The sequence below is a fragment of the Sinohyriopsis cumingii genome, chromosome 12 (genome assembly GCF_028554795.1).
Source record: "Sinohyriopsis cumingii isolate HCF-2022 chromosome 12, ASM2855479v2, whole genome shotgun sequence".
In the NCBI taxonomy this organism is placed as follows: domain Eukaryota; kingdom Metazoa; phylum Mollusca; class Bivalvia; order Unionida; family Unionidae; genus Sinohyriopsis; species Sinohyriopsis cumingii.
In genome coordinates this window covers 1,774,227-1,789,740 of record NC_142972.1, presented here as the reverse complement: position 1 = coordinate 1,789,740, position 15,514 = coordinate 1,774,227, and the positions used below count along the sequence as shown (strand labels likewise).

General features: G+C 33.1%; 1 protein-coding gene across 1 annotated transcript in view; it reads right to left on the bottom strand.

The window, feature by feature from the left end:
• Positions 1 to 15,514, bottom strand: part of LOC149785915 (N-acetylated-alpha-linked acidic dipeptidase 2-like) — a 75,794-nt gene that overhangs the window by 37,074 nt on the left and 23,206 nt on the right. Inside the window, exons 7-12 of the mRNA XM_089978085.1 lie at positions 14,239 to 14,419; positions 10,781 to 10,871; positions 10,375 to 10,464; positions 6,141 to 6,226; positions 889 to 1,008; positions 189 to 271 (exon numbers count right to left, since the gene is read on the bottom strand). Coding sequence (XP_089834211.1) covers positions 189 to 271; positions 889 to 1,008; positions 6,141 to 6,226; positions 10,375 to 10,464; positions 10,781 to 10,871; positions 14,239 to 14,419 — 651 coding nt within the window. The remainder of the gene's footprint in view (positions 1 to 188; positions 272 to 888; positions 1,009 to 6,140; positions 6,227 to 10,374; positions 10,465 to 10,780; positions 10,872 to 14,238; positions 14,420 to 15,514) is intronic.

Here is a 15,514-nt window from a genome sequence, read left to right as displayed (position 1 = left end):
ATATGGAAGGAGCCTAACCTAGATTTAAAGGTGCCCTGGACATTGGACTATCCAATTTGGTTAGCAATACATTATTCAATAATGCAAAATACATACGGCTGATAATCAGATAGCACTGCCAAGAATGCAAATTGAAATGCATCAAGCTACGAACATCACTAGTCTGAAAATGTATAGAGAGTACATACCTCTACCCACTCTGTTGATCCCAGCAAACCAACTTCTTCTCCACCCCAAGTACAAAAGATAATTGTTCTCCTGGGTCGAATGCCTGCAGAAATGTTTTTATAAATGCATCCACTGTTATATTTGATAACTTGCAGTGTTTGTATTTATTAACTTGTGGGAAAAATCCACTGTTGCATGAAATAATATGTGGGAAAAATCCACTGTTGTATTTAATAACTTATGGAACAAATCTGCTGTTGTATTTGATAACTTGTGGAACAATGACCCCTTTGCATTGATGTAAGCTGTATTTGAAATTTTATCAAGAAAAATATATTTCTGCATTTGTTTTTTCATTTAGCCTTCATTTTCTGTCATGATTCAGTCTTCTAAAACTGTGATTTGAAATGAGAAATTTACATTTCAAGTATTATGTATCTTTATTATCTATAATGAGAAAAGGAAAAACAATTGTCACTGAACAAAAACCCTTGAGTTTATATTGCAGTCTGTATACAAGTCACATGATAAACAACAATATAACATCCGGTGACACTTGAATACATAATTTCTTGGGTGGACCTGATACAAAATATTTCAATGTGCTTTTTCTAGAGTCAAATGATAAAAATAACTGATTATAAATACATGTCATTACATAGAAGATTATAAAAAAACTGAGCAATGGTAACCAAAATTATAGTAAATATTTGGGTTTACCTTCTTGTTTCATATTCCCAATCACACGGGTGATTTCAGTGAGAGCTGCTGTGCCAGAGAGTGGATCTATTGCTCCAAAGGCCCAGGCATCATGATGGTTGCCTAGCAACACATATCTGTCTGGATGTGAATTAAAATTTAATTTCAGAAGTACATCAGAAGTTTTAGCACATAAATGTTTTTCTGATGACCAACCAGGTTAGCATGCCTTCCCCATAAGAACAGTATTACAAAATATCATCAACTGAACTGACAGGACACAATACAGAAATTACTAAACTTACAGGACACAATACAGAAATCTCTAAACTGACAGGACACAATACAGAAATCACTAAACTGACAGGACACAATACAGAAATCACTAAACTGACAGGACACAATACAGAAATCACTAAATTGACAGGACACAATACAGAAATCACTAAATTGACAGGACACAATACAGAAATCACTAAATTGACAGGACACAATACAGAAATCACTAAACTGACAGGACACAATACATAAATCACTAAATTGACAGGACACAATACAGAAATCACTAAATTGACAGGACACAATACAGAAATCACTAAACTGACAGGACACAATACAGAAATCACTAAACTGACAGGACACAATACAGAAATCACTAAATTGACAGGACACAATACAGAAATCACTAAACATGATTCTCTGTAACCTTCATTTTCTCTGCAGAGTTTATTTTGGTCATAATAAAAATGTTTCAATACATGTTCAATGGTCAAAATGTTTAGTCCAGTCACTTTTTGGTCTCAGCTGGTGCTAGAATTTCTAAAATAGTAAGCAAATTTGGCCACGAAATATACATAATTTGATTTTCTAAATTAGTCAGCAAAGAACTATATTGAATAAGGGCCTTGTTATGCCCTCACCCTCAAATGTCCTAATATTATAAATACTGTACACATGAAGTGGTTAACATTTATTTCTAAAATCAGTTTTGTGTTCACGTGTCCATTGCCATGGTTACAGGGTGTCAAAACACTATCAAAAAAGGCATGAAAAGTAGTCATCGTTTCCATTTACTTCCCATAGATACTGCTTTACCATGAGCTATTAACTCATTTTCAAATTTGCAATATGCATTTTTATTATTTTAGGGGTTGTAAAGCTCTATATATAAAGTTTAGTTTCTAAAACTATTCCAAAATGGTCCATCATAGACAAAAATAGAATATCGAACTTATAAGTCAACAGAAAACATTTTCTAAAATACGTTGACAGAAAGGTACTTAATCATAAAATACAAAAACTGTTCCTCAAAAAATTATTGTTTAATATTATTGAATGATGTTTAATATTATTGAATTATTCAAATGATTGTTTGATATTATTGAATACGACTGTAAAGGAGGCATATAACGGGGGCCTGTATGTTCGCTTCTTCACTGAATACATGTTTTTTTTAACCTGGAAATGTCAAGTGTCCTTTATGTACTTTAATCCTTATATTTTCATGGCTATATAACACACACACACACACACACACACACACACAACTGTGTCTCTATCTTTAGTAGAAAAGAAACACACACAACTGTGTCTCTATCTTTAGTAGAAAAGAAAAAAACTATCTTCCACACCCTGTGTGGTAGCCTATAGTCAAACTATAGTCAATTTATAAACTCATCCGTAAAGATATAATATGGACATTATAATAAACCAATATTGGTTCAGCACTTTGAATGAACTTCTGAAACATGTGAAATATGTTTCAGAAGTAATGGCATTGGAGAATACAGGCAAGAAACAGACTATAGGTTTGTACTCTCTAGACCTTTTGCATCTATTTTTAAACTAGCATGGGAATACTGCATTACTGTGACTGCACACAGTTGTCTGTGAAATGAGAGGATGTACACATTTATAAAGAACATATACCTATAACGAACAAATGGAAACACAATCATTTTATTATTTGTTTTACAAATGCTACTTACCAGCACCAGAGTCAGCAAAGATGGTGATTTATATCGTGCAAGATTATGGGATTTATAGGACAAATGCAAATTTCAAAGAATTTTTAGGAACAAGTTTGCACATAAACTTGGATGAAAAACGAGTCAAAGTATTTTTCTACCATTTCATTGTTTAAAATAATTATGTATGACTATACTCTCTCTCTCCTCCTCCTATGCATATGTAAGCCTATATTGTTCTTTGCAGCAATTCAAAACTGTGCCCTCAATGGGGGCAATGAATTTAAAAATGTATAGAAACATTTTAATGAATAAAATAACGTTATATGAATATGTGTTCATATATATACCATTATAATAAAGCTATTCACATTATAACATTGACTATTATAATTTGACAGCAGTTTCAAAGGCTAATTTTGTGCATAAATATTTTAAGTACTGTATACTATACATGTAGGCCAACATGCTTGTCCATATTACTAAACAAAAATCATGCGAATATCTTGCCATAAGGCTTTCTATATAACTGGAGGTTTAGGGAAGTGTTAAAATGAAAATCTATGCAAGCAAGAGACGATGAAGCATCTGATAAAAGAAATGCACTCAGTAAACACATATTACCTAACAGTAGCAGTTAACCAAAACTAATAGCAAATCCTGATGATTCTACGACCCCACTCATCCACCCAAAATATGACCCAGGGGTGATGCACTCATGCTGTCTGTACAGTTGAGATGAGAAACTGTTACTGTAATAGCCATTTTTTGTGGATTTAACCTTAGACCCCTCTTAGATTCACTGGGATGTGACCAGACAGAACTTGCAATGACTACACAGTCATCAGAGAGTCTCAGAATAAAAAGCATTAAAAGTAAACTATTTAGGCCAACATGGACATAAAGTCATATTATTAATGAATATGTCTTAAAAATATACCTTTTTGTAATCATTTGAGTGTGGTATGTACATTGCCAGATTACCCATTAAGCATACTAAGCTCGTGATTTAGGACAACAGCTCAACGGGGGCACCAGAAAAAATCATAATTATTTGCTGATGATAAAATTAAATGAATTATATATGACCATTTCAATCTGCATGTATGAGTATTTTGGTTTGGAATGGTGGCATTTGGAATGGTGGCAGCCATTTTTAGCTTCTGATATTTATTTTTAATTTCACATTTAGTAGTGGGGATGGGGTACTATAATATTTTCAGTGATAAGGGCCCTGGAAGGCATTAATCTGGCAATTGTTATATATTATCATTCTTTCTTTATCAACATCACACAAACAAGATGCCATAATAATGGAAACATGATGGTAAGAATGACAATTCAAATTATACAAAATTTGTCATGTAAACATAAAAGAAACCAGATGGCTATTGATGAAAGTAGTGGTCACAGTGTAGAAAAACAACTCATCTGATTCCCCGTTGTCATATTCACATTCTGGAATAGATGATGCGACCTTAAGATGAATAGTTAGTGATGCTTTCTTTGTCAGCTCATCATTTACCCATCTTTTTCAGCCAAAAAACCATAGAAAACTAGATAAATGGGCACAACACCCAAAAACCCAAGCACCGACCTTGCAGATACAATGCCATCCTTTGATGGAGTCCATGAAATATTTCAGCTTATATTGGATCGACAGCAAATGGATTTTATTTATGTAGTGGTAAGACTGGATTTTTACATGTAACAGACCTGGAAAATACATGCATGCCATAACATCTTAGTGCCCCTCCTCTGTGAGATGCTCATTTGTATACTTTGGATCCTGTTTGACTTGATAAATGCCCATAGTGATGTCACACAGGTAATCAACTAATATCCTGAGGAATTCATTCAGTTTCCAAGTGGATGCATCCATCTTGAAGTACAAATTGTGCTTATTCAGCAAGTTGTTCTCTTGAACCAGGATTCAAACCTTTTTCCATTACAGGAATTGATTCATTTTCTAGCCAATAAAGGTGGAAATAGTCATCATTGGATAAGGATGAAGGAATATCAAAGTTAAGATATGACTTTGATTTAATTAGCTCACGCACATTTTGTAAAAGTGATTTAATATCTGTTCTTGAAAAGTTTTCAGACTCTTTTGTTTCAGTGATAGATTGCAGGGATTAATTAATGAAGCAGGAGATTTCCAAATGGACTATATCTACTATTTCACTTTATAAATATACTACACTGCAAAAGACTGGGTTATGGCACACACTGAGACATTAACAAGATGATTTTGATACCCATATGGTCTTTTACATACAACACAATGTCAGTGAGATATTGATGTTGGTGGAATTTTAAGTTGAAGTGACTGTGGGCCTTTTTTGGTATAATTTGAAGTGTTTTAGACCATTCACCAAATAACATAAAGTCTCATTTGTTGGGTCTTTTCATACATTTTTGCAAGTATTAATTTTGGCAGTCATATTTAGTCCATAATGATACATACAGCCTGTGAATTCCATATAATCAGTTCTTGTAGGGATGGAGCCAGAAACTGAATTTATGAACAGTATCTAAAAATAAACAACTTGGCTTATTATGTATTATTTATCATAATTCTTGTTTTATATCATAAATTCTTGTGAAAACAACATATAAGTACATATATCAGTCTTTATAACTATATATGTCAACACTTAAAAACAATAAGCAAATTATATTTCTTCCTCTTACAGGCCTGTGTATATGCTGTAGTACATAATGAAAATGCCACTAATATATAGAATGCTAAAGCATGTCATTTCATGTTTTCCACTATATATGACTAATACCTATACTGAACCAAATATCATTAGGATGTGACACAGGACCAATTGTATTCAAACATGAATACAATTAGGATGTGACACAGGACCAATTGTATTCAAACATGAATATCATTAGGATGTGACACAGGACCAAATGTATTCAAATATGAATACCATTAGGATGTGACACAGGACTAATTGTATTCAAACATGTATATCATTAGGATGTGACTCAGGACCAAATGTATTCAAACATGAATATCATTAGAATGTGACATGAATATCATTAGGATGTGACACAGGAATAATTGTATTCAAACATGAATATCATTAGGATTTGACACAGCACCAATTGTATTCAAACATGCATATCATTAGGATGTGACACAAGACTAACTGTATTCAAACATAAATCTAATCTTTTAAAAACTTATAAAAATATGATTTTCTCTGCAAAACTTCAGACTCACTATATCCACAAAAATGTATTCACTTTATCAACAGATAATGTATTCAAAGAAGAATAAAATTTAAATACCTGGTTCAACATTTCCAGAGATGATTCCTATGACATTCTCCACAGTCTCAACTTTTAGGTAATTGTTTACTGTCAACCTCACTTTTCTGAAACAAATGTATCAAAGGTCACTGTATTTGAAAATTATAGCATTCAAATCTGCAAAACAGTCAAAGTGCAAATGTAATACATGTTGTTGTTAGTTTAATGCCATTTTTCAGCACACAATAGGTTAGCCATGGGAAGCTACAGGCAAGCTTTCTCACATACCCACACTGGCTGATCCCAAGACTCGAACCCACACAAATAAATGAGATGGCAATTATCAGTAATGTTGAGCACTTTAGACCACTTTGCTACCCGGGGCAAATTGTGCATGATAAAAAATACTGACACATGATATTTATATTTCCAAAGAAGAAATGCAGTCGAAAATTTTCATCTCCATATCGATATATATTAGCATATAACGGTATGTCAACACAATAATAGAAATATGATGACATTTAAAACTTCTAAACATGTATTCAAAAACAAAAGTTAGAACTATAATTTCTTACTATCTGATTACTAAACACAGTCTAACAGCTTTTGTACATATAAATCTTTTTTAGACAATATGAAAACATTGTATTTACCCATTATTGATGAAAACAATTCATGAAAACAATGTATTTACCCATTATTGATGAAAACATTGTATTTACCCATTATTGATGAAAACATTGTATTTACCCATTATTGATGAAAGCAATTCATGAAAACAATGTATTTACCCATTATTGATGAAAACATTGTATTTACCCACTATTGATGAAAACAATGTATTTACCCATTATTGATGAAAACACTGTATTTACCCACTATTGATGAAAACAATGTATTTACCCATTATTGATGAAAACATTGTATTTACCCATTATTGATGAAAACATTGTATTTACCCATTATTGATGAAAACAATGTATTTACCCATTATTGATGAAAACACTGTATTTACCCATTATTGATGAAAACATTGTATTTACCCATTATTGATGAAAACATTGTATTTACCCACTATTGATGAAAACAATGTATTTACCCATTATTGATGAAAACACTGTATTTACCCACTATTGATGAAAACAATGTATTTACCCATTATTGATGAAAACATTGTATTTACCCATTATTGATGAAAACATTGTATTTACCCATTATTGATGAAAACAATGTATTTACCCATTATTGATGAAAACACTGTATTTACCCATTATTGATGAAAACATTGTATTTACCCATTATTGATGAAAACATTGTATTTACCCACTATTGATGAAAACAATGTATTTACCCATTATTGATGAAAACACTGTATTTACCCACTATTGATGAAAACAATGTATTTACCCATTATTGATGAAAACATTGTATTTACCCACTATTGATGAAAACATTGTATTTACCCATTATTGATGAAAACATTGTATTTACCCATTATTGATGAAAACAATTCATGAAAACAATGTATTTACCCATTATTGATGAAAACATTGTATTTACCCACTATTGATGAAAACAATGTATTTACCCATTATTGATGAAAACATTGTATTTACCCATTATTGATGAAAACAATGTATTTACCCATTATTGATGAAAACATTGTATTTACCCATTATTGATGAAAACATTGCATTTACCCATTATTGATGAAAACATTGTATTTACCCATTATTGATGAAAACATTGTATTTACCCATTATTGATGAAAACATTGTATTTACCCATTATTGATGAAAACATTGTATTTACCCATTATTGATGAAAACAATTCATGAAAACAATGTATTTACCCATTATTGATGAAAACATTGTATTTACCCACTATTGATGAAAACAATGTATTTACCCATTATTGATGAAAACATTGTATTTACCCACTATTGATGAAAACAATGTATTTACCCATTATTGATGAAAACATTGTATTTACCCATTATTGATGAAAACATTGCATTTACCCATTATTGATGAAAACATTGTATTTACCCATTATTGATGAAAACATTGTATTTACCCATTATTGATGAAAACAATTCATGAAAACAATGTATTTACCCATTATTGATGAAAACATTGTATTTACCCACTATTGATGAAAACAATGTATTTACCCATTATTGATGAAAACGTTGTATTTACCCATTATTGATGAAAACATTGTATTTACCCATTATTGATGAAAACATTGTATTTACCCATTATTGATGAAAACAATGTAAATACCCATTATTCATGAAAACAATGTAACAAAGCCATAAACTTTAACTAAATATATTCGAAGGTTTTACAACTCAATAGAGCTGAAGATATCAACTGACAATTAGCATAATCATTTTATTGCTTTTTGTTGTTGTTAATGATGATGACTATGATGAAGATGTTAATGATGGTAGCACTCATCACTCATATCATAAATTAGGAGTGAAAATAGCAAGTCACAAGCATTGTGCTGGTTCAGGAGCCTCACTTCATTGGAATTAGTCTCTTATTCTTGCATGCATGCTAAAATGGTTATTTAGCACTTTAAAAAAATTCTTTTCACAGAAGAGTGTTATGTATTTAAGATGTTAAAACCTGGTACTCTTCATTGTACTTCCTTCATGTTCAGTGGTTAGACAAGTACATGCACATCTGAGTCATTTATGTCAAACTACAAAGAACAAAATACACACTCAGTTTAGGAGTCAATTCTGTCTTTAAAAATTCAACAATGAGAGTGAGAGAAACAGTAAAAAAAATATGAAACATACATTCACGTCAATTCTGTCTTTAAAAATTCAAGAGTGAGAGTGAGAGAAACAGTAAAAACAATATGAAACATACATTCACATTGTCTAAAGGAAAATTCAAAATTTGTGCAGTCAACCTGCTCACTCAGTATGGTAAGATAAAAAGGAAAATTGAAAATAAATATGACTGCAAATAAAATTAATTAAAAATCATTACATTTTAGCAAATCTTATTTCTGCATTATAGCAACTCAAAATTGTTAATTACTGTTGGGTAGAAAATTGTTTAGTTGTATGTTATCCATAACAGAGCAATGTATCCTTCCTTCCAGATTATCTTTGTAAATGATATGAAGTCTACTAAATTCCATCTCAACTGATAATCAAACTGCAAATAATCATGTCGCTGCCAACACTGTTGAACCTTCTAATAAAATTACTGATGGTGAATTTCACAGGTCCGTTGAACTACACATTAGTTTGACACCCACAGTAAAAATGAGATGCTTATGAAATGGTGATGACACAGGTCTATAGTCCCAGTAAAAACATATCAACTTCCTTGCCACAAAAAGTGTCCCAGAAAACTAATTGGCATTATAAAAATGACATCACTGCAAGGTTGCAAAAATACATGCCATGAATCTGCCACAAATAAACTTCAAGTCTGATGCAAAAGTGTGCCAAAGCCTTGATTTTTCTGTAAAGTGTTAGAAAATAAGTTTTCAATTATTTCACAACAAATTCCTCATTAATGGTTGTTGTGTTATGTATATTTAATTTATATTGTGTACCTGATTTATTACATGGTTGAGGGTCGTACCTACCTGATTTTTGTCATGATTGTAATATGAAGTCAAGATGTTCAGCAGTGTTCAGATAAAATTTGAAAGAATGCTTTATTTAAATTATTAAATGGAATTACAAAATACTCATCTACTTTTTTGGAATAAAACACTACTTTGGGATTATAGGGACTTATTCAAAGACATTCTGGATTATATTATTGTGATACAAAAGGGCATTCAAGATTATTGGAATTCATTTGGAACCTTCAGTTCTTTTCGATTTGCGATAGGACATTTAGCATTATTTGGAATTTGATTCAATATACTGTGTCTATTAAATTTTCACTTTGTATTCAATGCAAATAAATTTTTTGCTGAATTTACTCAAATTGTTGGTTCCACTTCCTTTCTGTTACATATTTTAAGACCACAGAGTGGTAACAATTGGTAGAATTGCTCATAGTCAACCTTGCATTTATTGCATAAAGGACAGTACAATTTCATATAACTTAATAGACAGTACTATTACTGATAAAATCTAATAAACAAAGAAAGAAATTTGAATTACTTTATAATTATTTACAGTAATTTGTTTAAAAAATTTTTATGAAACTGATCTTCTATATCAAGATTTTTCTATACAAAATGACAAGGAAAATATCAATAATATTTCATTTCCAAATTTCATACTTGGACTTATCAGAAAATCCTGGACCTATTTTGTAGCGTATTGGAAGTTTCCCTTGCCAGTCCTCTGGAGCATCCACACCACCTAGCTCCCTGAAATTTGAAAAAATTATTATGTATCTATTCAAAAAGGACAACCATATTGGAGAGAGAAAGATCGCTTCTCCAAAGCTGACAGAGAAATAAGTCTTCTAATATGTACATGCAAATGATTATGACATTGTTTATAAAGTAATCTTAGTTCTATGTTCATCTTTTGTGATGAGATTAACTTCATGAAATGTAACCAAAAAAAGTGTTTTTCTATAAAAAAACCAGTTTGGATATTATGTCAAATACCATAAGGTGAAAAAATAAGCCATAAGCAATATACTTGTAACTAATAAATCTGCAGAATTAAGGCAAATACCTGAGAAAATGAAGTGCATCTCCATAACTGATTGGTTGACAGGGTATCTTGATCTTTACAACCTTATTCATGTCTAGTCTGTGGGCATAATCTGGAACAGAAAACAGAATGATGGAACTTTTATAACAATACCAACCCAGCCTGGCAATGAGAATTATAGTCGGTACCAAGCCAGCCTGACAATGAGAATTATAGTCTGTACTAACTCAGCCTGACAATGAGAATTATAGTCGGTACCAACACAGCCTGACAATGAGAATTATAGTCGATACCAACACAGCCTGACAATGAGAATTATAATCTGTACTAACACAGCCTGACAATGAGAATTATAGTCGGTACCAACCCAGCCTGGCAATGAGAATTATAGTCTGTACTAACACAGCCTGACAATGAGAATTATAGTCGGTACCAACACAGCCTGACAATGAGAATTATAATCGATACCAACACAGCCTGACAATGAGAATTATAGTCTGTACTAACTCAGCCTGACAATGAGAATTATAGTCGGTACCAACACAGCCTGACAATGAGAATTATAGTCAGTACTAACTCAGCCTGGTAATGAGAATTATAGTCGATACCAACACAGCCTGACAATGAGAATTATAGTCTGTACTAACACAGCCTGACAATGAGAATTATAGTCTGTACTAACACAGCCTGACAATGAGAATTATAGTTGGTACCAACACAGCCTGACAATGAGAATTATAGTCAATACTAACTCAGCCTGACAATGAGAATTATAGTCGGTACTAACACAGCCTGGCAATGAGAATTATAGTCTGTACTAACACAGCCTGACAATGAGAATTATAGTCTGTACTAACACAGCCTGACAATGAGAATTATAGTCGGCACCAACACAGCCTGACAATGAGAATTATAGTCTGTACTAACTCAGCCTGACAATGAGAATTATAGTCGGTACCAACACAGCCTGACAATGAGAATTATAGTCAATACCAACACAGCCTGACAATGAGAATTATAGTGTGTACTAACTCAGCCTGACAATGAGAATTATAGTCAGTACCAACACAGCCTGACAATGAGAATTATAGTCGATACCAACACAGCCGGACAATGAGAATTATAGTCTGTACTAACTCAGCCTGACAATAAGAATTATAGTCGGTACCAACACAGCCTGACAATGAGAATTATAGTCGATACCAACACAGCCGGACAATGAGAATTATAGTCTGTACTAACACAGCCTGACAATGAGAATTATAGTCGGTACCAACCCAGCCTGGCAATGAGAATTATACTCTGTACTAACACAGCCTGACAATGAGAATTATAGTCTGTACTAACACAGCCTGACAATGAGAATTATAGTCTGTACTAACTCAGCCTGACAATGAGAATTATAGTCTGTACTAACACAGCCTGACAATGAGAATTATAGTCTGTACTAACACAGCCTGACAATGAGAATTATAGTCTGTACTAAAACAGCCTGACAATGAGAATTATAGTCGGTACCAACACAGCCTGACAATGAGAATTATAGTCGATATCAACACAGCCTGGTAATGAGAATTATAGTCTGTACTAACTCAGCCTGACAATGAGAATTATAGTCGGTACCAAGCCAGCCTGACAATGAGAATTATAGTCGATACCAACACAGCCTGACAATGAGAATTATAGTCTGTACTAACTCAGCCTGACAATAAGAATTATAGTCGGTACCAACACAGCCTGACAATGAGAATTATAGTCGATACCAACACAGCCGGACAATGAGAATTATAGTCTGTACTAACACAGCCTGACAATGAGAATTATAGTCGGTACCAACCCAGCCTGGCAATGAGAATTATAGTCTGTACTAACACAGCCTGACAATGAGAATTATAGTCTGTACTAACTCAGCCTGACAATGAGAATTATAGTCTGTACTAACACAGCCTGACAATGAGAATTATAGTCTGTACTAACACAGCCTGACAATGAGAATTATAGTCTGTACTAAAACAGCCTGACAATGAGAATTATAGTCGGTACCAACACAGCCTGACAATGAGAATTATAGTCGATATCAACACAGCCTGGTAATGAGAATTATAGTCTGTACTAACTCAGCCTGACAATGAGAATTATAGTCGGTACCAAGCCAGCCTGACAATGAGAATTATAGTCGATACCAACACAGCCTGACAATGAGAATCACAGTCGGTACCAAGCCAGCCTGGCAATGAGAATTATAGTGTGTACTAACACAGCCTGACAATGAGAATTATAGTCGGTACCAACACAGCCTGACAATGAGAATTATAGTCGGTACCAACACAACCTGACAATGAGAATTATAGTCTGTACTAACACAGCCTGACAATGAGAATTATAGTCGGTACCAACACAGTCTGACAATGAGAATTATAGTCGGTACCAACACAGCCTGACAATGAGAATTATAGTCGATACCAACACAGCCTGACAATGAGAATTATAGTCGGTACTAACTCAGCCTGACAATGAGAATTATAGTCGGTACCAACACAGCCTGACAATGAGAATTATAGTCAGTACTAACTCAGCCTGGCAATGAGAATTATAGTCGATACCAACACAGCCTGACAATGAGAATTATAGTCTGTACTAACACAGCCTGACAATGAGAATTATAGTCTGTGCCAACTCAGCCTGGCAATGAGAATTATAGTCAGTACTAACACAGCCTGACAATGAGAATTATAGTTGGTACCAACACAGCCTGGCAATGAGAATTATAGTCAGTACTAACTCAGCCTGGCAATGAGAATTATAGTCTGTACTAACACAGCCTGACAATGAGAATTATAGTTGGTACCAACACAGCCTGGCAATGAGAATTATAGTCAGTACTAACTCAGCCTGGCAATGAGAATTATAGTCTGTACTAACACAGCCTGACAATGAGAATTATAGTCAGTACCAACACAGCCTGGCAATGAGAATTATAGTCAGTACTAACTCAGCCTGGCCATGAAAACTATAATCGGTAGGTCACATTTGCATTCCCATCTTAGAATAAAAGATATGCATGGAATTTCATATGTAACTGGGCATAATCATAAAGTAATTTTGATTAATGAACAAATATCTATGCCCACATTTATCTATCAAAACAAAGTCACCTTATCTTTGCTTTGAGTTTGTAACAAGGAGACATTTATTCCTTACATTCAGTTACAACCATCAAAACTGAATAAGCAACATTTTTGTCAATAAAATATCTAAATCAAGGTTTTCAGAAAATGCTTTTCAAGCTAAAAACTTTCTTTTTGCAAACTCTCCATGTATTTGACTTTCAAAATTTTCAACAACATAAAAAACAAACTTGTTACAATATCTAAACACTGATGACAAGAAAACTGACTGCTAGAAAGCAATATTTATATTTAGTTATCTGTAAAAAGCATGCAAGATAAAAAGTGAAATAATTTAATATATGGTCCTACCTTTGGCTGGATATAAGGGTGTTAGAAAATCTGCATCAGGGCCAATTGATCCCCGCTGGACACCAGTGTCTGGCATCCACCACGAGTTAGGGTATGTGTCTTCCATTTCACCTAGATTACAATCAGCAGGATCTCTGTACAGGATAATGCCAGAACAATTGAACTGTTGTGCATTTAACACCTGTAAAGATATAACCATGATTCCCTGAAGCACTACATTTAACACCTGTAAAGATATAACCATGATTCCCTAAAGCACAATATTTAACACTTGTAAAGACATAATCATGACTCCCTGAAGCACAACATTTAACACTTGTAAAGACATAATCATGATTCCCTGAAGCACTACATTTAACACCTGTAAAGGCATAACCATTATTCCCTGAAGCACTACATTTAACACTTGTAAAGACATTACAATGATTCCCTAAAGCACTATATTTAACACCTGTAAAGACATAACCATAATTCCCTGAAGTGCTAAATTTAACACCTGTATAGACATAACCATGATTCCCTGAAGCACTACATTTAACACCTACAAAGACATAACGATGATTCCCTGAAGCACTAAATGTAATACTTGTAAAGACATAATCATGATTCCCTGAAGCACAGCATTTAACACTTGTAAAGACATAACAATGATTCCCTGAAGCACTAAATTTAACACCTGTACAGACATAATCATGATTCCCTGAAGCACAGCATTTAACACTTGTAAAGACATAACAATGATTCCCTGAAGCACTAAATTTAACACCTGTAAAAATATAATCATGATTCCCTGAAGCCCTACATTTAACACTTGTAATGACATAACCATGATTTCCTTAAGCACAGAGTTTAACACTTGTAAAGACATAACAATGATTCCCTGAAGCACTAAATTTAACACCTGTACAGACATAATCATGATTCCCTGAAGCCCTATATTTAACACTTGTAAAGACATAACCATGATTCTGTGAAGCACTACATTTAACACTTGTAAAGACATAACCATGATTCCATGAAGCACTATATTTAACACTTGTAAAGACATAACCATGATTCTGTGAAGCACTACATTTAACACCTGTAAAGACATAATCATTATTCCCTGAAGCACAACATTTAACACTTGTAAAGACATAGCCATGATTCCGTGAAGCACTAAATTTAACACCTGTAAAGATATAACCATGATTCCCTAAAGCACTACATTTAACACCTGTAAAGACATAACCATAATTCCCTGAAGCACTGAATTTAACACTTGTAAAGACATAAC